We start from the raw sequence: 25,959 nt of genomic DNA, 5'->3' as shown, positions 1-25,959 counted from the left end.
CATTTTGCAAGATAAAGCAATTTAGAGTGTAGGCATATCTTTTATGAGTTTGACAGGGACGTGAAATTAAAATAATCCATCTCTTTGAAAAGTGTTTGGGTGTAGAGGTAAGAGGAAGGACATGTAAGCCTTCATATTTATATCTGCTCTTGTCCCACTGAAGTGGCTACATTTGGTGCTACTTGTTTTTCCAAGTTACTGAGCTCAGTTTTTCAAAGCTCTTCAGAAATCCTACATATAGAATCATATCCATCCATATCTAGCTGACCCTGATTTCTTTGTTTCATTTAGCCTTGTTCCAGAATTGTTACTATTGCCTATGGAGCTATCTGAATTCAATCTGGATTCAACTGTTTAGTAGAATCCATTGCTTAGTGATGTTAAGTCAAACATTTACAGAAACTTGTCAAACTGAATAGGGTTATAATAGCTCTATATGGGGACTGAAGAATAGAAAACAAAGGAAGTCTGTAGGACAGATTTGTTTTCTGTAGAATATCCTGATAATACTTAATCGTAAAGAAGGCAGTGTTTTGGAAAACAGATGATACCTCAACAAGACTACTATGTTATCCAAATATACATCAAAAAGACATATGTATCTGAGTATTTTTGGATCAGTGAAGGGTGGTTGAAACATGGAGCCTTTTTTTTTTTTTTTTTTTTCCATACTGAAATAGAAAATAGTTACTGAAAACTTCAGAGACACTTTTGGAAATGTGACTAATATAGTAGGAATTCCCAAATCATGGTTCTTACTAATTGTACATGGCAGGCACAAAAGTTGCATCTGGCAGAACTGTAGAGATTTGTTTCCTCTTTTTTATTTTTTTTTTTTTAATTAGAAAGTCAGTTATCTGTCTTAATAAATAGAAAATGTTGCAAGTAGATTGCGGCTTCACGCCACCATTGGATTTGGTAGGGCTTTGGAAAGCCAGGCTGACCTACTGCCGAAGTAGGTTTGTAAAAGATTCACTGGGTCTTGCACCTCCCAGAGGCAAAAAAAAGGTGGTGAGTCTGGGTCTCTTGGGCACGCCTGCTGACTTTGCATCCCAGATCTGCCCATTGAAGCTGGTCTGGTGGTCATCTTTGATCCTTGCATAGTTCTAGACATGCTTTTTATTAACTTCAGGACTAAAATTAACTTTTTCATCAGGGAATAGTTCAATTATGTGACCTAATTTTATTTTTCACAGGTCTATAACATTCAGTTAGTATATCCTGATTTATCTAGGGAAACCTTAGGGTTTTTTTGAAATGGATTTTGGAAAGCGTGGATTTGACAGCGAGCGCATTTAATGGTTAGTGTTGGGAAGAATTCACAGAAGAGGGTGAAAAAGAAAGGTTTGTGCCTTTTGGAAATCTATCCAGATACTCCCTTACTTACTAGTATAATTGCACACTTTGATGTTTATTTTTTCCTGTGTTTTCTGTTTGTTTCTTTTATTTAACCTTGTTATAGCTTAAACTGTTTCCTAGTATAGATGCTTATGAGTAAGCTTGGCAAGCTTGGAGTTGGTAGTGGCTTAGGTCTGAGACTTCAAGAGGATGAAAGACACCAGGGTGGGCTTTGCCTCCAGGCTACAATTAAGATCAAAGCTTGTTAGTACGATTCCTACTATAAAGGTTGTTGACTGTCTGCTTCCTTCTGTTTCTCCTCATTTTTCAGCTGGTGACTGTAGTAAATAAGTCTGACAATGATTGTTTCTTATCGTAGACTGCAGATCTTTTGTGGCCAATCTTGCATACCCATGAAGTTTGACAAGCTCAAGACTGTTTTTTGGTTTGGTTTTTTTTTTTTTTTTTTTTTTTTTTTTTTTGGACAATTGCACAAAAAGAAGTATGTGCATGTTTCCAATCCTTTTGTGGCTGTCACGGAACAGTGGGAAGCGAGCGGGGGAAATGTTAGCCATGTGAGTCCTTATTGCAGCTGTCTTGAAGTCAATCTCTTGATCAAATGTTGTCATGCAGGACTGAAATTTTTAAATGGCCATGCAGCCATCTGCACAAAGTTATAAAGTCATTCAGTCCCTTTTTCATATCCAGTGCCAGTTTTTGATTCATTTCCTTTATCTGCAAGAAAAAAGTTATTGCCAAAACTGTGATCCTTGTATTTTTAATATAGAACAAAATTAAACAAAAGAGCAAGTAGATACAATTTAGATTGTGTGTAACATACAATTGTGTTAGCCCCCTAAATTTTATTAGGAATACAACCTGTTTTATCTTCTTTGGTCTTCAGATGTATCTTTAACTTACAAGTGAAGTTTATTATTGAATCTTTCTTCAGTGTCAAACAAATCTTGTGGCCAAGGGAATGGGATGCTTATTGTGAGATGTGATAGGAAGGATGCTGTATTCTTTTCTTCATGTTTGTTGGCCCAATCAGTTTCATGTAAAAAGAACAGAAAAATGAGGATGTTCTTATTAGGTGCATAGTACATCTTGGATTAACTGAATCATAGTTGAAGTTTTTGACAGATAATTAATTCTCTTCCTCTTGAAGTATTGGAGTTAATGGAATTTTAAATTAACATAAGAGAATATAAAATTGTATGAAGAATATCTCTAGAAATATTCATAAATACAGACATTATCTTATTTCCTTCTGTTAGAAAGTGTGATAATAGCTAGTTTTAATCTTTAAAAGCAATCTGTGTATTTCCTGACTGGTTAAATCTCAAATAATCCGTTTATAAGTACATATAGCATCTCCTGAATAGTACCTGATCATAGGTTAACTATACACTTTCTTCTGATTATTAGATTCTGATTTGTAGTGTATGTTGTGGTCAAGCCAATGACAGAGGGGATCCAATTATAGACTTCAATAGCAGTGTGCTGTGTGTGCTCATCTTCTATTCTGAACACACTGTGGATAGCTCCCTGTTTTTCTCAACAAGAAAGCACTTAAGTTAATTGCTCCTTTAGACAGACATAGTAGCTCTTTCTGATCAGTAAGTAGCCTTCCATGCATAACTGCTGAAGTTTGGAACACCTGCAGCCAAAGCAATTGGAAAAAAAAAAGCCATTAGTCTGCATGGAAAAAAATAAAATGTTGAAGTTCAAAATATTATCAATGATGCTGTGTTGGAGCAGCCTAAAAGATTTGGCTTTTGGTGTATGCCTAGTGCTATCCAAAACAACATATAAAATTCTTTGTAAACCAATTTTAAAAGTGTCTTGTTTATTCAGAAGCAACTGTGTATGCTGTTTGTTCAGAAAGTAGACACCAGTCAATTGCACACCAGCCAACAGCTGATTTCTCCTCAGAAAGAAACATTGCCTAATATAGATCATAGAAGCCAAAGACCAAAGGGACAAAGTGCTAAAGATAAACAGCTCAATCCTCAACTGTTCGAAGGCCTCAATAAAGCCTCTGATTTAAAAATTTGGGGTGGGACTCAACTGTTCCCACCTGCAAGCTTGTCTCAGATCCTTGGCTCTGACATGGTGAGGTGCTGGTAATGTGCTGTGACCTCCTGTGCCCTTAAGGAGAAAAACACTGACTTTCTAATGGCCAGTTTCTCTGCAGCTTTTTTTTTTTTTTTCTTTATTGTAATTAAGGGAGGAAGAAAATACTGACTGCTCTCATTTTATTGAGACAGTGAACAGTAAGAACCTACATAGACAGCGTTGCTGAATATTGCATGGTACTCAAAGGTACTCCTCTGGTCTGATAGACGCAGAGGTGCTTTTAGATTGTGATAGCACTGGTGTGATTTCGGTAATTTAGTTTGTTGGATAGCTATAAAATAGCCTGGTTTTATTAAATGATTTTTTTTTTATTAATAAGCTTCAGCAGAATCTGGACTGTTAAATAGTGAGAGTGCCAAAATTTAGGTGGCTGTTTTAACCATTTTGAGCATTAATAGAGGTTTTACCTGTGTCCCTACCTTTGCACCCAAAGATGTAGAAGTGTAGACTCTTAAAGTTTCAACTCTCTCTCATCCTTTATATTTTTGGCTGTCTCTCAAAATGAAATTATGACTTGGTGTAGATGGGGATGCTAGTAAAATCATAAAAAGCAGTGCCAGCTCCTACATGCTGGTGTGACCAGTTCTCTGGAAGTTCAGGTCCCAAGTTGACATGTATTTTTCAGGCTCCTTTGTCAGTACATCTGCAGTTATTTTGTTCTGGCTGAGTGTCTGGCCCAGAGCACTTAAAACAGCTGTGACTTCTTATGCTTCAGTTTTAGGTGTAGCGTTAATGGACTGAGACAACAGCCACAACAGAGAAATGGTTTGGCACTCATTTAAAAATTTACTAGTAATATTTCTAGTGGGACTGCTTTTTGAATGTATAGAAGTAGATTCTTAGACAAGCACATGCTGGACTCTTGGCTGGAATTTTGCATGTGTGCTGGTTAGGACAGTGAATTATTCCATTGAATAAGTGGCCTTTAAAAGCATTATTTGATAGCAGGTTGGAATGTACTCTGTTTTGTTTTTTGTTTGTTTTGTTTTGTGTTTTGTTTTTTGTTGTTGTTGTTCCAGGGGTTTTCTTTATTTTGTTTTTACTTTTAGAATCTACAGTTAGAGTTTGGGAGATAATGATATCAACCACAACAATGGGAGCTACTGTCCTATCTACGTATATATGGTATCTTCTGTGGAAATGACTGAAGAAGTGTAGATTCAAACAAATTTCTCGGAGGTGTGTATGCTTGGTGTGTTGAGGGCTCATGGGGTGGTAAGAGCATATACAGAGTGTTTCAAACAGATGCCCCTAATTTGAAATCACTATATCTCTGCAATTGGGTTCATATTTTTTAAACACCTGGAAGTAAGCAGGCAGGTGAATCAAGAAATGTTAGTTATAAAGGGAGTGTTTTAATTTTCTTCTTTTCTTGACATAGTGATGTATCCTCTCAAGAGGTTGAACAAAGTTATTTGTGAATCCTGTGAACGTACAGGGTGTTCAAGTGCCATGTCCAACTTCCTCCCTCTGAAATTCTTATTTTGGAAATATACTGGTGTACATATCTTATCAAGTTTTGCCTTTAGAGTGGATGAGATGCATGCTCTCACCTTATAGTGAATAAGTAAGGAACAGAGTATGATTTAGTTTCTGTATTTTTTCTTTCATTAGTGGTAATTTCTAGTTGCTAGATAGTCATGTAGCACCTGTGCTGTTTTTCCCTTTATTACCAGTTTAGCTGTGTGTGGTGTATCCAGTTACTCAACAATCCACTAAACTCTACACTAAACTCTGGAAGAGTTGTGTTGTTGGGAGAATTGAGGAAAGGGGGATCTGTATGTTGTGTGGTGTTTGTTTTGTTTGTTTGTGTGTTCTTGTTTGTTTGGGGGTTTATTTTTTATTTTTACAAGCGGGTTTTAAAAAAGCAGTAATGTACAATGTTTTTGTTTGCAGTGATGTTTGTGTATGCTGTGTAGGTCAGACTAATTTTCATGAAGAAGGTTTCTTCCTCTTGAAGAGAAGTAAACAATAGCCATTTTATACAGCCAAGAATCCTTAAGCTTTTGCTTTTGAGGTGGAACAGTTGAGTGCTTGGAAATCTCAAACAAGGCTGAGCGCTGCTTTGTGAGGCAGTTTCTAAAGATGAAGTAACAGCCAATACTTCTCTCAAAAGGTCATTGAGCACAATGGAGGAGATAAAAGCTGAGAGAAAAAGTATTTTCATTTTATGCTCTCTTGTAAAATTCTTTGTTCAAAGATGCACAGTAAAAGATGGAATATTGTAACAACAGTATTTTGCATTTTATTATGACAGACAGAACATTTTTCTGTGTCTCCACAGTATGTTTGTGCTTATGGAAGTTGTGTTTTACCACAGGTATACAAATAGTAAGGAGGCTTTCTCAGTTCTGTTAACAAGCCCATCCCTTATGCTGGCAACTGACCTCTTAAGAATGGTGTCTAAACAGTCTGCATTTTAGCTGTTCTGCATCATGTGAGTGAAGTGCTAATGTGTGAAGATGGATGCATGGGAACCACAGTATTATGATATCAAATGAAATTAATTTCAGGCCTTAGACGCCTTGTTAGTACATCTTTAAGTAAATAAATAAATTTTCTTTCCTATGTGATTCTTGAAATAATTTTTTCTGTCTGAGGACTGACACTACTTTCTATTTGTCTTCATATAAATAGAAAGTCTGACTCTCTTGCTTTGCTTTCTGTTATAAACAGTCTACATTAAAAAGAAAGCCTGTGGTGCAGGTGGTTTTCACTGAATGCTGCTCTGCTTCATGATAAGAATCAAATGCGACCAACAAACCCTCCCTTTTGACATATTTATATATATATATATGCGCATATATATATATATATATATGCATTAGTACTTTGTATGCTGTCTGTCCGGGTTGCGTGAAACTGTTCAACAATCTTTAAGTAAAAATGAATAAGTAAAGTCTTTTTGAAAACCTTGTCTTTCAGAGAAGGACTCTAACAAAAATATTTCGTGAGAGATACTGTGTTTTTCCAGAACAAGCAAAATGGAATCTGGCAGAGACAGGAGAATACATGCCTGTGTCCTTAAACTTACTACGCACATAACTTGAGCTTCCTGTCCTGTGCTTGTTATTGACCTAGGTGTAGGCAGTCAGTGCACTACAAATCTTTATAATTACTTTAGTTTTATGATTGCAAAGGCCTTGTTCCAGACCTCCATGCCCCAAATATTTCATTTGGTTCTTGCTTACAGGTGCACATACATACTGTAGATTTTCATAAATGCTTAGTAACTCGGTGATGTGGAAGATAATTTTTTTGACTCTAATTTTTTAAAATTGCTTTTAAGTAACTTTTTAGTTTTTGGTGCGTTTTCTGTGAATAGAAATATGGCGTATGGCATCTGTAATAGCATAAGTGGTGGTTTATGGTTGTAAATAGTAAAGTCATCCCTCTTACTGTTTTTGCCAAGAATTTATGATTTTTAGCTCTATGTACATGATTTATTTCCTTCCACCATAGCTTTTGAATCCTAATCTCTTCAGAAAAATATTCTAAACAGGGAAATATTATGGTGCTTGTGTGTACTTAAGCTTTAAGCTGGAAAATAAAGTTAGCGCTTTGAGTATTTGGTGACGAAAATGTAATGAGTAGTCAGGAATGCAGGAAGTGCCTGGTGACATGTTTTAGCCAAAGTTCAGCCTGGAATTTGTAGCAGGGGCTTTACGTGATGTTCCTCTTATTGTTTAAAAATGCTATTTGTTAGTCCATGCTGATATATATTGTGGTTTAGGTAGCCATTGGAAGTAGTTAATTTGTTGTTTGATTAACCTTACTGATATTTATAGTGAACGTTTATATTACTGACCATGCAGCTGCTGTCTAGCTGTTAATGCAGATTTATGCTTGTGAAACAAGTTTTATATTATTGTATTTTGGTGCTTTTGGATACTGTGCACTCCTCTGGAAAAGGGAAAGACATTTACAAATGTTTTTGGGTGCATAGTTGAGCCATGGTCAGACACTGCCATTAAAACTGTCCCTCCTAACCTGAAAATGCCAACTTTTTGGCAGGCTAGTGGTATTTATATCTGGTTTTGGATTTGGTTCTCAATATCCACAAGCAAAGAAAGAGCTTCCCTCTACTGCTGCTCAAAAACCAGGCCTCTCAGGGCCTGAACTGAGGCTCATCGTGATGGCTTATTGCTACATTTTGGATGGAAAACTTGATGGAGCTTCTAATACCTAACCTGTCTAAGCATATTTGTGCTCAAGTTGGTGCAAAAGGCATTGTGGTTTTTCCACTGTTGAAATTTGCCATTTGATATTGGAATACATTCTTAAATAAATGTAGTTATGTTATACATCATTTTAATGTGCTTTTCTCGCTTTGTATTTTTGCTACAGACTTATTATTTCCTTTTTATTTTAAATTTATTTTAGACTATAGAAACGATGTTAGACAAGAAGCAAATTCAAGTGACTTTTTTATTTGAGTTCAAAAAGGGTTGTAAAGCAGCGGAGGCAACTCGCAACTTGCAAAGGAGACGAGAGCCTGGCAGATGAGAAGTGTAGTGGCCAGAAGGTGACAACAACCATTGGAGAGCAATCATTGAAGCCGATCCCCTTACAGAAGTCGATGTTGACCCTTCCATAGTAATTCAGCATTTGAAGCAAATTGGCAAGGTGAAAAAGCTTGAGGTGCCTCATGAGCTGACTGAAAATAAAAAAAAAAATTGTTTTGAAGTGTCATCTTCTTTTATTCTATCCAAGAACAATGAAGCATTTCTTGATTGGATTGTGATGTGCGACAAGAGGTGGATTTTATACAACAACAGGCAATGACCAGCTCGGTGGTTGGACTGAGAAGAACCTCCAAAGCACTTCCCAAAGCCAAACTTGCACCCAAAAAGGTCACGATCACTGTTTGGTGCTCTGCTGCCAGCTGATCCACAGCTTTCTGAATCCCAGCATAACCATTCCATCTGAGAAGGCTGCTCAGCAAATTGATGAGAGGTGCTGAAATCTGCAACGCCTGCAAACAGTATCGGCCAACAGAAAGGGCCCACTTCTTCTCCACAGCAACACCAGACCACACATCACACAACCAACACTTCAAAAGCGGAATGAATTGGGCTACGGAATTTTGCCTCATCTGCCATGTTCACCTGATCTCTTGCCAACTGACTGCCACTTCTTCAAGCATCTCGACAACTTTTTGCAGTGAAAATACTTCTGCAATCATCAGGATGCAGAAAAATGCTCTCCAAGAGTTTGGAAAATCCTGAAGCATGTATTTTTATGCTACAGGAATAAACAATCTTATTTCTCATTGGCAAAAATGTATTAATTGTAATGGTTATGTTATGATTTAAAATTCACAGTCCAAAACCACGATTGCTTTTGCACCAACCACCAAATGCCTCAGTTGTGGTTTTCCTGCTTTTATCAATACATGTTATTTTAACCGTTTTTCATTCATTAATCTTAAAAAAAAAAAAAAAAAAAAAAAGCTCTTCAGGTACTGCACAACATGAAGGAAAATATGCAGAATTGGCTGTTTCTTTGTTATTCAGTGGAGCAAATTGCCCAATGCAGTTTTAAATTTCTTGAGTAATGTAAAGATTCATTATTGTCAGATTATACTACGCATGAATACATGGGATTCTTTAGAAGGTCTTATGCCCGGATTGCCAAGTTGCTTTGATATTGTGCGAAAAATTAACTGTAGCATCATAAATTTTGTTCTCTGCACCATCCGTTTTTTCAAATAATTTATCTGGTTGTTTCTGGCAGGCACTACAACCTCTGCTTTGCAGTGAAGCTTAGTAGTGTGCTTTCATGTGAGAGTCTTCCAGATGAATGTTGATTATTTTGATTTATATTCCATGTGCTGTATGTTGTGTGATAGTGGACAGTAAGTTAAAAGCATGGCCATGGGGAAATTTTCTATTCTCTAACTTCTTGACACTTAGTTTCTTAATTTGGGACTATTCAAATATATTTGATTGTTGGGACTGTTCTTTTAAGCATGACTTATTTCAGTCCATATTTGTTTGGAAACATAATCAGTTCTCTGAAAAACTGAATCTGAGGAGGAAAGTAAAACAAAATTCTAAGTATGTTTATACATATATATATATATTTTTTTTTTTTTTAAGTGAGTTATGTAGAATTGCTAAGTACCTCTGGAAAATAAACCATTGGTTATAACAAGATTATTTTACTTCCTAAACAGGTGTCTGGGAAATGGAGAAGATTTTGAACAGAATTCATCCAGTTTCTGATCCAGAAGCAACATATTTTCTACAAGTATCATGGGAAAAAGATTTAGGCACTGGTTTTGGTATAGTACTTAGTGATGGTCAATGTGCATGGACTGGGACAGGTAATAGTAGAAAGAAAAAAATGTTTGAAATTATTACTGTTCTTTATCAATATTTTTAAACACTTTCTAAACTGTGACCCACAAATTGCATCAAAAACTTTCTATGGGCATCAGCTCTCTCTGGTGATAGAGGAGGTGAGGTTCATGATCTTTTGGGATGTGTTCAGAGATCTTTCAAAACTGTAAAGATTGAATGTCAAACTTTATACTAATTCATTTAGCATATGGACATGCAATATTTTGCTTTTTCTCAAGAACATAGTTTCTTGGAGTTATATTGCAGTACTGCCTGTGTGTGTTCTCCAGATCCTTGAACAAATGCATCATGCAACTTCTATTTGCAAATTATCGTTCAGGAAGCATATAATTGGAGATGTTTTATAAATGGTTTGACAAAATCTTAATAATTAAAGGTAGCTGTATTTGGTACTCAGGTGAATTTTTGGGAAGGAGAAGGGGAAAGAAAACATACATTTTTTTTTTTTTCCTGGATGTAAGCTATTAGAAGAATAAAAAATAGCCGATGGGATTTTTTTCCCCACTCAGAGACCTGAATAAGAGCATGGGTCTCTTAAAATGTGCATGTTTCTCTCACCGCTAGTGAGAGATGGGAAGATTTGTGTGTTCCTTTAGAAATGTGTTAAATACTTGATCAAAACCCCTTCTCTCAGTGGCAAAAATATTTCAAAGGAATGAAAGAATTATATATTTTACAGCATAGTGTAGGCAAAAACATTTTCCTGACTCTTTTTCTGAAGTATAAGAATAGATGTTTTTGTGGTTCCTTCCTTCTCCCTGCCCAGTGGATGTTATTTCTCCTCACTTCCTGTATGAGCCAAGCTTTTAAATAGGCATTATATATCTAATCTCTCTATATAAAAATATATATATATATACACATATACAGAGTATGTGCGTGTAGATATAGTACTTGTGTATAAAAGAAAGCTTAATCATTCCTTAACCTTCTTTTGAATACAATTTTTACCTTTTTTCTTTCAAACCCAGGAAGCAAGACTAACTTAAAATAAGTCTAGATAGGTATTAAATCTGCTCTTCCATATTCCTTTTAACATTTCAAATGCTATTAAATGGGAGTTTCTGCACAAGATAAATGCATATATTCCAGCGCTGGTTCCCTGTAGTCTGATACAAAAAGTGTTTTTTTTTCTTGATTCGGCAGTGTTATAGTCAAACTGTACATTTCCAAAATAACAAAAAAGGATGTTAACATTTATAAGTACTTAGCTAATTGACCACACTAGTTTTTCTGTTGGAAAGCTTTCCTGGTTGTACTTACATAACTTTTAAAAGCCTCAGCTCAAAATACACAAAAAGCCGATCCTTAAAGTTGTTACTTTTCTAAGTAAAACCTATGTTACGTGTAACTGGAGCAGTATAGAAAAAACATGTAGACATAGTTCTCATTTTGTTAATTTCCTGCATCTGGCAGAATGGCTGGATGATCATTTCCCAAAACAGAGGACCAGTGAAAGGGAGATGACCTCACTCTATTAAAAGGAAAGAAGAAAACCCGCAACAGTTTAGCATGAGCACTGGGTACTCATCCAAAGCACAGAGCTTCTGTTTCCTCTGCAAGAATCTGATCCGTTTCTAAGGAAACCCTATTGAATTTTTAGTTGTTTGGATAGTTTCATTAGGAGTTTAAGCTCTTGTGCATGAGACCGCACAGATCTGTGTTTTCCTACACTCAGTGTTGTTTTTAATCAGTTTTTTTTGAAGTTGTTACGTCACGCTTGAGGCTGCTTGGATGCTAAATTTAAAACTTGGGAGGGAGGAGAGCAGTGGTCAGAAAATTCTTGCTTTGGGAAATCCTGTTTGGGTTTCCTATGCTGTGGATTATTTTGCTTGGCAAAACCTACCAGGAAGTGAAAGAGAGTCGCTGATGGGGTTGTCTTTCATGATTTTTGAATATCTAATGTGATGATGAAAAGTATTGGGAGTCATATTTAAGGAGGGAAATAAAAAAGTCAAATCCTCGGGGAAAGGGAAGCACTCAAAAATGCAATGTGATCTAATGTATTATTTCGATATTGGGTTAAAGTATTACAGATATGTCGATCTATACATTTCATGTTTCTGTGAAAATTGATCAGTTCTGCTAGTTTTATAAGATACAGGAAAATGTAGCATGTACAGACACCACAGGAGAAATAGTAGTGCTCTATTGCAGTACAGTAATATCTGTAGTTTTTTAACTTTCTTAATTTCATTTAAAGTTTAGCTGTTTTTTTTCCCGGTGTCAAAATCATTATACTAGACAAACACTTTGTTTTGCAATTATTTCCAACTAATTTTTTATATCTGCTTCATACTGCAAAGGATTACACACTTCTGTCTCTACTGCTTTGGGGGCCATATGGGGATTGCAAACATACTAGTGGCCTTTGCTCTCTCAGTTCTTGTCTCATGTCCTGTACAAGAAATAAGCTAGCTAAAGAGGAAATAATTCGTGGCTCTAGCTTATAATAAAATATAAATGTTTTTATGGTAAATTTCTTGCCATTTCTCACTCAATTCTTGCTATTTGTAGTGGATTGTAAGCTCTTCAAGGTGAGTGGTGACCATAACTGTAGCCCAAATTCTTCACTGTCTAGTAGGCTTAACTTTTTCCTGACAGTAGTTCCACTGTATTATTCTTTATATGAACATTAAAAGTGCTGCTTTCAGTTAAAAAAATAAAGTAGCTGGCAGCTGTTCAAGTTTTAAGTCTTTCTGGTAATACCTGTTTCATGCTTAAAATAAGTTTTCAGAATATTGGAAAATACTTTTACTGCTTCATCTAAGATGCTTAGATGTGTTCACCTTTGTTAGGGCTGGGGTAGAACACTTGGCTTTGCTCAGGATGAGGTAGGGAAGAACTGATGGCACATGCAATGGCTGGTGTAAGTTTATAGCTTCCAGCTTTGCAGTGCTGTTTGTAATGGTACCAAGTCCTGTTTACAAATTCGTACCTTAATGTATGAGGATTAATGCACAACTGATTTTGACGTAGTTGCCTGCTCGTCAGTCTTTTCATGTTTGCGGTGCTGAATGCTGGCTTTGCTCTTGTTCATGGCCCTGTACGCCAGCTGTGGATGTGCCTGGTGCACAGGGAAGGAGGCAGTGATGCAGCATTGCAGCTAAATTGTGTGGCTTTGCACTCCAATGTTCTCTTTGTAGGACAAGTGCTAGCTGCCTGTATGCATGGCCCTCTGTCTTAGCTTTTCTCTCTTCATGTGTTAGGAAAGGGTTTACATTCTAGAAAAAATGGTTCTGATGTCCATGCAGTGGAAAAAGGATTGTTATACCTCGTCCATTTCTCTGTGTGCACTTTCATAAAGATTTTTTTAAAGCCCAACTTAGTTAAGAAAGCCACTGCTTACTTTTTGCTCTGTTTAAATTTTTATTCTTGGGTTGTAGGAATAAATTTGAAAAGTGTGACATGTTCTTCAAATTATGATGATAAAATATAAATGCTTTTAATATTTTGTTTATTAGGTGTCTCAGAGAATTTCAATTCCCTAAAGCTCATCAGCATTAGACTGCATACAAAAACATTTATGCATGATTGTCTATTACATCTGCAGTAACAGACAGCAAAATACAGTTTCTGTTCTGGGAGATGTGCTTTTACGAAGTGCACATGCCTTGAGTTTACAAATCTGTAGGAACATACAGTTATAATATGCCATATTTCTCACTGGCCTCTTTTTTCCAGGCTCCTCCATTCTTTTTCCTTCTCTGCAATATAGATAATGTGACTTAAAATGTAAGGATAGAAGCATCTCCTCCACTCTAGGAGTACTGATTATTAAGTTACTTTATTTCTGGTTTATTCTAAAACATGCTTCACAGTATTCCTATATTCTTTTTAATGTAAAATGATATTCCTGATATTTTCTGAAATCTGCTCGATGTTTGTGTTGTTGCAGACTTTATAAGATATAAAGTATGATGCCTTCTCCTTTTACTTTATGTTAAGTTAGTATGACAGGTTTCTTCTTGTATTTTTAAAAGAGGAGGGAAGCAGAGAACACTCAATTTTAAGCATTGTCTCTTAAGGACAATATGGGGAACTTTGTGACAGACTTTGTACTGCCATAGGCCTGACACTTCACAACTTAACATGTCAAAGACTGACTTGCTTACATCTATTGAGGCTGTTTTTTTCCTCTTATGAACTCCAGAGCAATTAAGTTCCCTTGCATCCCTTTGCTTTTTAACTTTTGAAGGACCTAACACATTTGAATCTGCCTAGGGAAAAAAAGCCTTGTTCTAGGGGATAACTATTGTGATTCTCACCTACCAGTTTATCCTCTTAACTAAGGGTATCTGCAGGCTTAGGTTTTCCACAGAAGGGAGTCGTTTTACCGTTTCTTTGCAGTGGTAACGTTAGCACCCTCTCTTCCCACCTGCATCTCCTTTTCACCCAGCTATTCACCTCAGTCTTATAAACAGAGTTACAGAGCTGGGTGTTAACGGCTGATCTGCCTTATCAGATTTTGCAGACATGTTGTTATGTCTTAAGTTAATTAGCAAGGAGTATTTCTTTTTTGTGTGCACAAATAGTTGATGTGTATGTCAACAAATGACTTAACTAATTATTATGATCTGTTATTGAAGAAAAAAAAAGAAAAAAACCCACAACATCCCCCCAAAACCAGCAAATAACAAAAACCCCATCAGTTAAGTCTAAGATCAGTAAAGTCCACATATTTTCCATATTTTGAGAGGTGTAGAGTGGAGGATTACAAAAGCTGATGCTTATGAACAGTCAAAGCTGGGGTCAGCCTTTGGCTGCAGTTGTTATTGAGTTGGTGGAGTTCAACATTGTGAGACGAGGGAATGGAGTAAAATGCAGGATGATGACCCTAGATTTCAAGAGAGCAGACTTTGATCTCTCTGGGATCTCTTCAAAGAATCCCATGGAATATGGCCCTGTAGAGAAAAAGGGTCCAGGAGAAATTGTTGATTCTTCTCAAGGATCACTTCATCCAAGCCCCCAAAATGGTTCATCTCACTGGAATGGAAGATCAAGCAAAGGCGGTGGGAGGTCTGCATGGGTGAACAAGGAGCTCCTGGCTAATCTCAGACAAAAAGAGAATGTACAAGAGGTGGAAGCCAGGAGAAGGTGACCAGGGAGGGATATAGAGACACTGACCAACCATGCTGGAATGGGATTTGGAAAGCCAGAGCACAAGTGAGGAAGGGGAAAGGCGACTAGGACTTCTGCAGGCTAATGAGCAGCAAAAGGAAGATGGGGGTAAATGTGGGCGTGCTACAGAATGGGGTGGGGGGACTTGTGATAAAGGGCGTGGAAAAGGCTGAGACACTACTCAGTGCCGCCTTTGTTGGTTAAGATTGGCCTTCAGAAATCCCAAGCCTCTCAAATCAGTGAGAAAGTTAGGAGCAAAGGAGAGTTACACTGGGACAGGATCAGGTTGTAGACTGTCTTAAGAATCTGGATGTACCCAAGTCCATGGAAGCCGATTGGATGTGACTGAGTGCTGAGGGATCTGGCCCATGGCATTGTGAGGCCACTATCGACTATTTTTGCAAGGTAATACTGATCCTGGATTATTTTTAAGGACTAAAAGAGATGTCTCTTCCATCTTTGGGAAGAGTAAGGGAATGGATCTTGGTAATTGGATGCTCATCAGCCAGAGGCTGTTGGAGGAATATTCCTTGAAACTGATTAAAAAAATATTAAGAACAAGGTGGTGAGTAATCAGTATGGATTTACAAAGGGGAAGCCAGGCCTGATTCACCTGATAACCTTCTCTGATGAAATTAAAAGCTTGCTGAATGAGGGGAGAGCAGTGGATTTTTGCCTTTAGTTAGCAAAGGTTTCACCACCGTGTCCTCTAACATCCTCATAGACAAACTGGTAAATTATGGACTAGAGAAATGAACAAATGAACAGTATAATGGATTGAGCTCAGCCCGTTAAGCCAGATTTCAAAGGGTTCTGATCAGTAACATGAAGCCTGGTCTGGAAGCCAGTTACTAGTGGCCCTGTACCACAAACGTCAGTACCGGGTTGTATACTGTTAATGTCTTCATTAATCACAGTACATCCTCAGCAAGTTTACAGATGATGCAAAACTAGGAGGAGGGTTTGATAGAGGATTAGGTTGCCGTTCAGAGGGACCTGGACAAGCTGGAGAAATGGGCTGACAGGAACCTCATGAAATTCAATGAAGGGAAATGCAAGACTATATACCTGGGGAGGAATAAGCTCCAGCGTGTACAAGTGCCTTGGGTGACTGGCTGGAAGCAGGTCCCTTGTTGAAAAGGACCTGGGAGTCCTGGTAGACAAGAAGTTGCACATGTGCCAGCAAGATGGCCTTGTGGCAGATAAGGCCAACAGCCTCTTGGGCTGCGTTAGGGAGAGTGTACCCAGCAGGTCGAGGTGATCCTTCTCTGCTCAGCCCTGATGAGACTTGTGATGCAGTATCCGGTTCTGGTCTATCCAGTATGAAAAAGACACGAGTCCAGTGACAGTCCATGAGGATGACTGAAGGAGTTGAGGATCTGTCATTCTAGGAGATGCTGACAGTACTGGGACTGTGCAGCCTGGAGGAGAGAAGGCTCAGGGAGGTTTTAATCAGTTTATCAATGAAGACTTGATGAGAGGGAGTAAAGAAGATGCAGCCAGGCTCTTCTCAGTGATGTCCAGTGAAAGGACAAGAGGCAGTGGGCACACACTGAAATAAAAGAATTCCATTTGAACATGGGGGGAAAAAGAGGGTTTTTTTCCATAGGGATGACCAAGCACCAGAACAGATTGCATGGAGAGGACAGGGATCCTCAGTCCATAGTGATATTCAAAACCTATTCAAAACATGCTTCTGAGGAACCTTTGTAGTTGACCCTTCTTCGATCAATCGAGTTGGAATAGATGATCTCCAGAGGTTCTTTCCAACCTCAACCATGCTGAGTCCCTCAAAACAAGCTAAAATTACTGAAGGTGCAGAATTAACTCAGAAATCCTGGAATGTGTGAGGATATAACTATTCATAGTAAATCATCATACATTTACCTCTTTGCTGTATTTTTATGTGATGGATTGATTTGATATGTACCACCTCCTTTGCAATGAGGTTAGCTCCTGTGTCAAGAAGAAAACTGGAGAAAAATGAGGCAATTTGAACAGGCTCATATTTGATTGAAATGCTGTTCTATTTCTATCAGTATGATTTCAATACATGTGCAGGCTTTTGTCTCAATATAAAACTGTCTTCAAAGGCATTTGTATAGAACGAAACATAATTATTAATAGAGGTTTTAAATGGGATACTTTTTTTAAGTCACTTGCAGATCTGGTGGGTTTTTTGTTATTATTGGGTTTTGGATTGTTTTTTGGTGGGGGAACAGGGGGAGGTGGGGAAGGTGTTCGTTTTGCACATGTTTTTTTTTCAGGCTGTCACAAGCTAATGCTCTTTTGCATAACATGCTCTCTCAAATGCCAGGCAAATGCCAGAAAGGTCTAAGAGCAAGCAGGGGCAAATAACAATCTAGAGCAGTCTTCCTCAGGAGATTGGTCAGAAGAAAAGGAAATACTTCTGTTAATCAAGTAAACAATCTAAAGTCCTGTCTCGGTAGGCAACACATTAAAGCCTGCATTATGTTATACATATCCTATCTCAACTTGTATTTTGAGTCTTTAGTTATATTTGTCTATGGACGAAACTCTGCATTCATCATTGAGATCATTATTCTTATTAACATTTGATCTCTAGAAGTACTGAGGAAACAGTATGTAGAATAAAATGGAAAGGAAAGAAAATAACAAGGAGCCCAGGTGGTAAAATCAAGAACTGTTTCTTGCTACTCCAAGTAAAAGGTGATGCATCTTGATAAGCTGCTGTTTCAGTTTGAGGGTTTGTTAGCAATCAGGACACATAACCACGGGCGTAGTTATATGCAGTGCTTTATTTCAGTGCTGGGAAACCAGGGGTTCGCACCCAAAGCTGGCTTCGCTGGTCAGTTTAAGTTACACAGTAACAGTCCACAGTAAGTTACAGTCCATTCACATACATATTCATATATTCATTAAGATACTTAACGGTTACTCAACATTGATTGCAACATCGATTGCAACATCTTGGAACTATTTTGATCATGTGCAGTGTCCTCTGGTGGTCTTTCAGGGGGTCTTCAGGATGAAGTAAGTAGTCTTCATCATTTCTGTCCCTTTCACCTTTGGGTACTGCACAGGCGTACTATTTCTATAGCTAGATAACTGCTGACTTGTGTATAAAAGCTAGGTTGTTAAGATAAGAGTATACTCAAACATGATATACTTGATCATCCTTTCAGGGACAGTTTACAAAACTGATTCATCCTTTCAGGAACATTTTGTAAAACTGGCTCTGTTACTAACAGGTTAACCAAAAGAAGATTTAGGAAGAACGAAATTCTCAGAAGCAGACAGGAAAGGCTATCCTTGTTCTTAACAACAGTACATTTTTATTGGCTTGTTCTGTACCATATTAAATCATTTTTCATCTTCAAAGAAAATGAATAAAATTTTCTCCATAGACCTGATTTAATGCAAACTGGAGACACGTTTCCCATGTAGTGGTCCTTGAATGCAAACCGTAAAACATAGATTCTCAAGTCTCTAGGCACAGCTTCATTTGTAAATTGACCATTTATTTTCTTTTAAGGTTGTAAGTTACAGATTTGGAGAACTGAATCAAGAATGTGTGAGGTGACAGTTGCATTTGTTGTCTTATAGGGTTTAGATTGCATGTTCTCAGAGAGAACTGAGAGGGCAAAATAAATCATAATTAAAACTTTCTACTCTTTGCTGTAAGGTTAGTGCTATTTGGAATAACTTAAAGCAAGTAGAATTGTGGACTAGTAGCAATAAACCACTTTCAGGTGAATAAAAGGGATAAAACATAATTATTATGAAAAACACAGTATTCTTGCTAAATTTCCATTAGTGTCTGACACACTGATATATGCCAAAGAGAGAACAGGCTTCTAATATTTGTGTGTCCCTTAAGTTGTGTGTCTCTGTGTGTATATATAAATATATATACATGTTCACACACATATGAGTATTTATCTCTCACATGTTTTTTTCTGATAGTGTCTGAAGCTGAAATTTCTAGGGAGGCTGCTGACATGGAAATGAATAGAGAAAAGTACGTTGAAGAACTGAGGAAAGCATTGATAGCTGGAGAAGAATCAGCTGGCAAATATAACTTCGTTATTTCAAGAGATGAAGAAAATATGGAGTGTCACTTCTCTTACGAAAGAAATCTGAAAGATGGATCTGTAAGTACAGTTAAATGTTTAAATCTGACTGTTAAACTATGAGAAAGACCATCTTCGTACATTTCTGTATTTTATTAGGTACTTGAAAATCAAATTGACCTGTGATATGTATTTCAGAGTGAATGAATATTGTGAACTCTGCCACGGGCCAAACTAGAAACAACTTTGTCTTTTCCTATAAAGATTGATAGAACTATTTCTATGTTACTTTCTTAAATGCTACTGAATAAGAGTATCACTCCTCTATTTAAGTTTCGGTAAGTGTAGTGATAGGATGAGAGGTGACAGTTTTAAACTGAAAAAAAGGTAGGTTTAGGTTTGATATTAGGAAGAAATCCTTCCCCATGTGGGTGGTGAGGCCCTGGCACAGGCTGCCCAGAGCAGCTGTGGATGCCCCATTCCTGGCAGTGATCAAGCCCAGGCTGGATGGTGGTGGAAGGTGCCCCTGCCCATGGTGGGGGATTGGATTAAATGATCTTTAAGGTTCCTTCCAACACAAACTGTCCTGTGATCCTGAGGTTTATATTTTGGTTTGTTTAAGCAGGGTATGCCTACATGTTGGAGCTGCAGTTTAGTTTTAAGACAATATGTTCTACAAGCTGTAACTTTGCTTTTAATTCCAAACTCGGGAAGTATCCTTCATTGTTGAAATTCCAGTCCTCAATGCATTTCTGCCTTGCTTGCTTCTTCTTTCTCCCTACTCACCTAAATAAGGAAAAATGCTACAGTTTAAGTAAGTTTATTTTAAATTGCTAAAACATAGTTTTAAAATGAGCTTTTCTATTACTTTAAATATTTTGGAAGCTAACACTAAAATTGTTTCCTGCTTGGAAATGCACTAAATTACAACTGGGAATGTGGTCTCATGTTGGTTTTTTGGCTGCAAGGGAAAGAACCCTCTTAAAGCAGGAAAGAAATCAGTATAATTTGTATCTGTAGACACTTCTGGCTATTTCAGGTTGTGGTTTGGTGTTAAAACTTTTCTGGGGAATAAGTTAATTTAAGGTAATCACGTTTGCTTGTACTCCTTCCTCCCCTGTCCCTAAAAATAAACGAATGTTCTGCCTTTCCCGAGGTTTGTCACAGCTTCTGTAGTACTAGGGTAGAAATTGGGCTGACTGACCACTCACCCACGTTAGTAAAATAATTTGGGTTTAGAAAGCGCCGTTTTAAAATTGCACTGATTTAAAATTGCACTGATCCTGTTCATGGCACTGTATGTTCATGGTTCTGCAGTCAGTTTCACTAGCATTATTGAGGGGAAGAAAATTGTGGAGGGGGAAATGGAGATTGATTGCAGGTAGAGAAAAGTAGGAATTTATTTGGCCAGATTTGCTTGGGTTTTGGTGTGTGGGGTGTTTTTTGGTTTTTTGTTTTGGTTTGTTGTGGTGGTGATGTTGTTGTTGTGGGGTTTTTTTTGGGGTTTGTGGGTTTTTGTTTTGTTTTGTTTTGTTTTTGTTTTGTTTTTTGTTTTTGTTTGTTTGTTTTTTGTTTTTCCCTGGGGAAAAATATCTCGCATGGAGTTGTTTCTGGGAGCAAGATGTCTATGGATTGTCCTACCTGCTTTGTTGTAAACGATTCTGCTTCAGACCATTGGGATGTGGTTTGCTTCTCATTCAGTCAATTTTCGCAAGTATCACCTTTCAAGAAACTAGCAGAAGTGTATGACTTACAACAAAACAAAGAAAGGGTGGAAATACTTTTTCTCCTTTAAAATGGAAATAGGCAAAGAACACAGTGTAGGTATTTGTCACAAACTTGAAATGGGAGTATGTGTGTATTTCATGTACGTGTATCCCTTAGATGAGAAGAGGCAAAATTCACATTAAAGAGGGGGGACATTTATATTACCTAATCTGTAGCAGCTCACCTATGTGCTTGTGGTCAGAATCTTGGTTTCATTTTAGTGAACAAAAAAGGGTAAATTCAGTGGAATGAAGTTCATCTTCTTAAGAGTACTTCATTATAAGCATTTTTCCTTATGCAGTGTAGGAAATTCCAGCGCAATTTGGCTGAGATGCTACAGATTAGGTGGTGTAAATATTCCATTCTGCATTATTAGTATTTCTGTGTATTTACCCAAGGCTTTATGGGCTCTGTACCCCATTCTTGACACTTCCTGTGAGGACACAGGGCAGAGTGCTGTTCACAAAGGGTCTAGGTGAAAAGTACTATATTATAGCAGGACTACAAAGGTGAGGACCAAATTTTACTTAGAAAATAAGAGCAGTAATTTTAAGAATCCTGTTTTTCTTGTTGGTGTCACACATAATATAGTCCAAATACCAGACAGATAAAATAAATACCTTCCTTTAATGAAAAAAAGTATCTTCATGTATATGGGCCCACCTAATAGAGGTTTCCGTCAGTTAAGGTTTACTAGTAATTTAATTCATGTGAAGACATCTTTATGTCAATTTGGGAAAATAATAATCTGGCCAAAGAAATTGAAAATACAAAGTGTCCTGACTGATATGCATGCTTTTAGCTTTGGGTGTCAAAATAATGTTTTTAGAAAGGATGTCACTTCTTGGGTGAAAATATATGATTTTTTCCTTCATTACTAAACTAATGCCTACAAACAAAATTGCTGAAACCTTTGTCAGAATTACACATAGCTTTCAGGTCTATAATATAATATGTTTCAAACATTTTGCAGATTGTCTGTGAAAGTATTCAGGTGTCTATCTTTCACTGCCAGACTGAGAAATTAGTCTACCTGGGCTCTGTAAATCTAGAGGTCTGAGGTTTAGCTAAATGTCCATTTACCACAGAGGAAGCTGAGGGCAACTACCTTACAACTTAAACACGACTTAAATTCCAAGTTTATTTTTTATCAGTACTTATTTTTCTTGCTGGGTATTTGTCTTTACATCTTTTGTTTAGTCATTATTAATATTTTCTCAGTGTCTTTTTATATTTCAGCAGCTGTGTATACAGACAAATTACAGTCTTCCTAGTCTTGGGAAGGGTGTTGTGGGGTAGGTGGGTTTGGACCACAATGATGATGTGTGTGTGTGGAGAGAAGGGAGCTTTTGGTTAAACTGTACTGTATTTATTTTGTTAGATGTGCCACCTGCAGTCAAACTGAGAGATATAGTTAGTCTTCATGTTTTTGTTTAAAAATGTGAGCATAAAGGAAAAGCAACGATCATTTCCAATTTTGACAGTAGTGCATATAATATTACTTTTGAGTTCCCTAGTTCTTCTATCCTACCCCATTAAATTATTAGTTCCTGTTGTGAGAAAAGTCCATTAAATTATCAGGAACAATTAGAAGATTACTATTCTTAAATGTTTTTATCATTTGAGATATAACAAAAGGAGATATTGCAGAAAAGTATACATGAAGATGTAGGTGATTGTTTGAACACTGAAAGTTTTACTTAGTCTTAAATAGCATGTTTAACACGTTTTAGCTAAAAAAAACCAAATATTCTGAAATACGTTGTTATACTTTGATCTATGAAATGCTTATCGGTTCATGCAGCTGTTAGTGCATTTTGTTTTATCCAATAAGTACACAAGTGCCTAAGAATTAATTTTGTACTCTTGGAAAATCAATGTGCCTTTTGTTAGAGGTATATGCATGCTTTTATACACAAATTTGATTATTTTAATTAATTTCAGTGAAACCTACCTGCAGCATGATATTGATCAACAACAAGCAACTGTGCCCATCTCAGACAGTAATTTCAAGGGCAGTACCCTGCCATAGCTCTCCATCCAGTCTGGGTAAACCACTAATTCATATCAAAAATGAAGATCAGAATTTTTACTAAATATTTTGCCTTTTTTCTTCTAGATACATCATTGATTCAGTTGAATTATGTCCTGGGCCCTTATTTACAAATTATATCTACACAGTCTATAAATAATAGCTGCCTGGGAAGTCTCTGAGGTTTAGGTACATGATGGGTATACCCCAACTAGAATGAGCATGTTAAAAGCATCTTAAAAAATTCACAGTGGTAAATTCTTGCAGTTTGTAAGACAAATTGCTTCTTTTTCTATCTCCATGTTACGAAAATTAATATTTATTTGTAAATACCATAGTTTAAATGAATAGTCTCACATAATTTTCTTGATGCATTTACAATTCACAGTAGTTAAAAAATTAGTAAACTCCATACTATTATTAAATTCACAAAGACAATGTGTCTGAGAGAGCAGAAGAACAACAATAAACTTCAAATATATATATATATATATATTTTGTATATTGCATCCATGTGGAAGAAGTGTACTGCTACATCTGTGTTGATCCTCTTGGTGTATCTGTTGATCCCTGTTCCTTGCAAATATCTGCACATGTGAAAAATGCTTTGTACGTGATTAGCATACTTCATACGTAGACTAGGAACTTAGTAAGCAGAAATAACAAACAACAGAAGCTTTCATATGGTAGTTGGTAGTGCATCAGAAGTTAGGGTTAAAAACTTTACCCTTAGAAAATAATGTTTACAGTGTTACAGATCAGTAATTTAATCATTATTGGATGATATGAAGTAAAGTTAACTATAACACCAGCATCACTTGATTTTTCTCTTTCATGTTGAAATACTATATGTATATACGTCATATAATTTATTGACACATATGTGATTGTCACGGGGTTAGTGAATATATAAATCTGAAATGCTCTGTTTTCAACAGTCTGTTTTCCTGAGATGCCTCTTTTTTTTTTTAGTTGTTCACTTGCATTTCTGTTTCCCAGTCTTTTGGTAGAGAATATCTGTAGGTGATTTTGGATTATTGGTGGTAATAATCACTTGATGATGCTAAAATGTGGTAGATACTGATTTTTTGTGTTTCCATGTCTGTACTCAGATGTGATATTTGAAATAATTTTTACATTCTTTGGAGCAGCTTGCTAAAGATCTGCTTCCCTAAAGTATAACTATGTGCCAAAACGGTACTAGGTGGTCTCTAGGAGTACAAAAAAAATGGGGTGATGTTAATTGAAGGAAAATGTAGGCATATTATTGAGAAATATTTTTGAACATCGACGTTTGTTTTAGTGCTGAAGTGTTTGCTGGAGGAAGTGGTACCAGGCCTGTTATGTCAGTCACTTAAAAATGGACCGGACAAAGGAATGTAAAATGCACTGTAAGTGTCCCGCATTGGCGGTAGAGTACATTAGATGACTTAATAGGGGGCATCCATCCCAAAAACCTGTGAATCTCTGCTTGCCTGTGCATGCCGCTGCATATGTGAGCTTCGTTGTTCTGTAATGAAATGAAAAGCCTTTACTAAGGAACTTGCATTTACACACATACAGACACACAATTTGAAGAGCAATAGGCTGGAGGATGTAGTTTTTGCAAGTTGCCTCATGAAAAGAGGTTTATCATCCCTCATTATGTGCCACAGGTTGGTTTTTCAAAGCTTGTTGTGTCTTTTGTAGTCTAGATGGAACATTTGTCAATGGTAAGTCTGACAGATGATTCTCCACTATAGCAATAAAAGCGGGCATTGTAAACATCTCCTCATCAAGGTAAGCTTACAAACAAGCCCTTGAAGATCAGTTTGGTTTTCCTTTCCTAGCTGATAGGGAAGAGTAATTATCCCTTATTTGCTTATGGAAGTAAATAAGTTTAGAGATTAAAAAGCTGGTCTATGGTTCCTCAAAATTACTTCCCCCTCTTTTGTACTGGCTCATTAAGGCTGGAATTACACTTGTTAGCCAAAGCTCTACTTTGAAGGCCAAGGAAACTTGCAACAACTTAGGGAATGCAAGAAGGCAACCTGTATCCAGATGTGAAATCCCTTTGACAACTTTTTGTATAGCCTTTACTATCAGCATAAATAAAGTTCAGGGGAGTCATTTAGTGCACCTGTGTAACAGTGGTTAGAAAGACCTCAATTTACAATCTAATTCACCTGTTGTTTAGTTGATGAACAGGTAGGTTCCTTCCATAAACTGATGTCTAGCGCCAAAGCTAGATGTCTAGAGGAAATGCTTGCAACTACTCCAGCACTGTTCTTATTCGATAAAACCAAACCTGTACATCTAAATCCTTTCAAAAGTGTGTGTAAAAATAGATAATAATGATCTATATGTAAGATTAATGTAATGTAAGGGTCTACTTAGGTGCTGATGGCTTTTGTTTGAATGGATGGAGAACTTCCACAAGTCAGAACTCATATCTGATTTAGAGGAGATAGCTACGTAACTTGATTATTTTGCAGTGTCATTGTTACATGTATTTTTAAAAGTATCAGAACAGGAATAATAATCTAACATAAGGAAATTCTCTAAGTGTTTTAGTACTTTCTTACTCTTTGAAACTATGATCAAAAAAGATAAAATGCTGTCTGAGTTTTATGAATACTTGTTCTAGCTGTATCTCAGCCTGATGAAACCGAGCCTAAAAAATTACACCTATAAAAATTCTGATGTGTTTTGTGATTTATCTTCCTCATGGCAGGTGGCTTTGCTGTAGGGCGTTCAGCACTCTGCCCTTAGGAACTGCTTTTAGGGTGGTGAGCGCAAAGTAGACTGTTAAGAGTCACATTAAAATAACAATGGGTTTGGTATACAGTGGGACTTGTGTGTCAAGCCAGCTGCAGTGCAAAAGGGGCCACACACACAGAGATCCCAGTAAGGGGCCATTGAGACTGGGCCAACTAAACTGCTGCCACCTAAACAAACACCATCACAGAGTCAGTGATTTAGCGCTTGATCTAAGTAGGTGACCACTTGGAAGTAAATCTTTCCAAGTACTTCAGCGAGTCACTCCACATATAATAAATAATGGAAATCCGGCAAGATTTTTTTTTTGTACTGGCAATTAAATTGATTAAGTAGCCTTTGATAAACAACTATTTGAGTGGTAGCAGTCTTCTTTTTTACAGTA

At 37.0% G+C, this 25,959-nt stretch overlaps 1 protein-coding gene across 4 annotated transcripts in view; it reads left to right on the top strand.

The window, feature by feature from the left end:
• The window catches only part of XRCC4 (X-ray repair cross complementing 4), a 188,137-nt gene that overhangs the window by 9,221 nt on the left and 152,957 nt on the right, over positions 1-25,959 (top strand). For 3 of the 4 annotated variants that reach the window (XM_082074986.1, XM_082074983.1, XM_082074985.1), the window contains exons 2-3: positions 9,656-9,805; positions 18,912-19,099. In XM_082074986.1, coding sequence (XP_081931112.1) covers positions 9,667-9,805; positions 18,912-19,099 — 327 coding nt within the window. In that variant the 5' untranslated portion in view covers positions 9,656-9,666. Of the gene's footprint in view, positions 1-4,521; positions 4,657-9,655; positions 9,806-18,911; positions 19,100-25,959 lie in introns of those variants that run through there. The other variant, XM_082074984.1, reaches the window with a different exon arrangement.

The sequence above is a fragment of the Streptopelia decaocto genome, assembly GCF_964273445.1.
Source record: "Streptopelia decaocto genome assembly, chromosome: Z".
NCBI classification, from domain to species: Eukaryota; Metazoa; Chordata; class Aves; order Columbiformes; family Columbidae; genus Streptopelia; species Streptopelia decaocto.
Note: the sequence above shows the minus strand (reverse complement) of the source record. Positions and strands in the feature narration are given on the sequence as shown.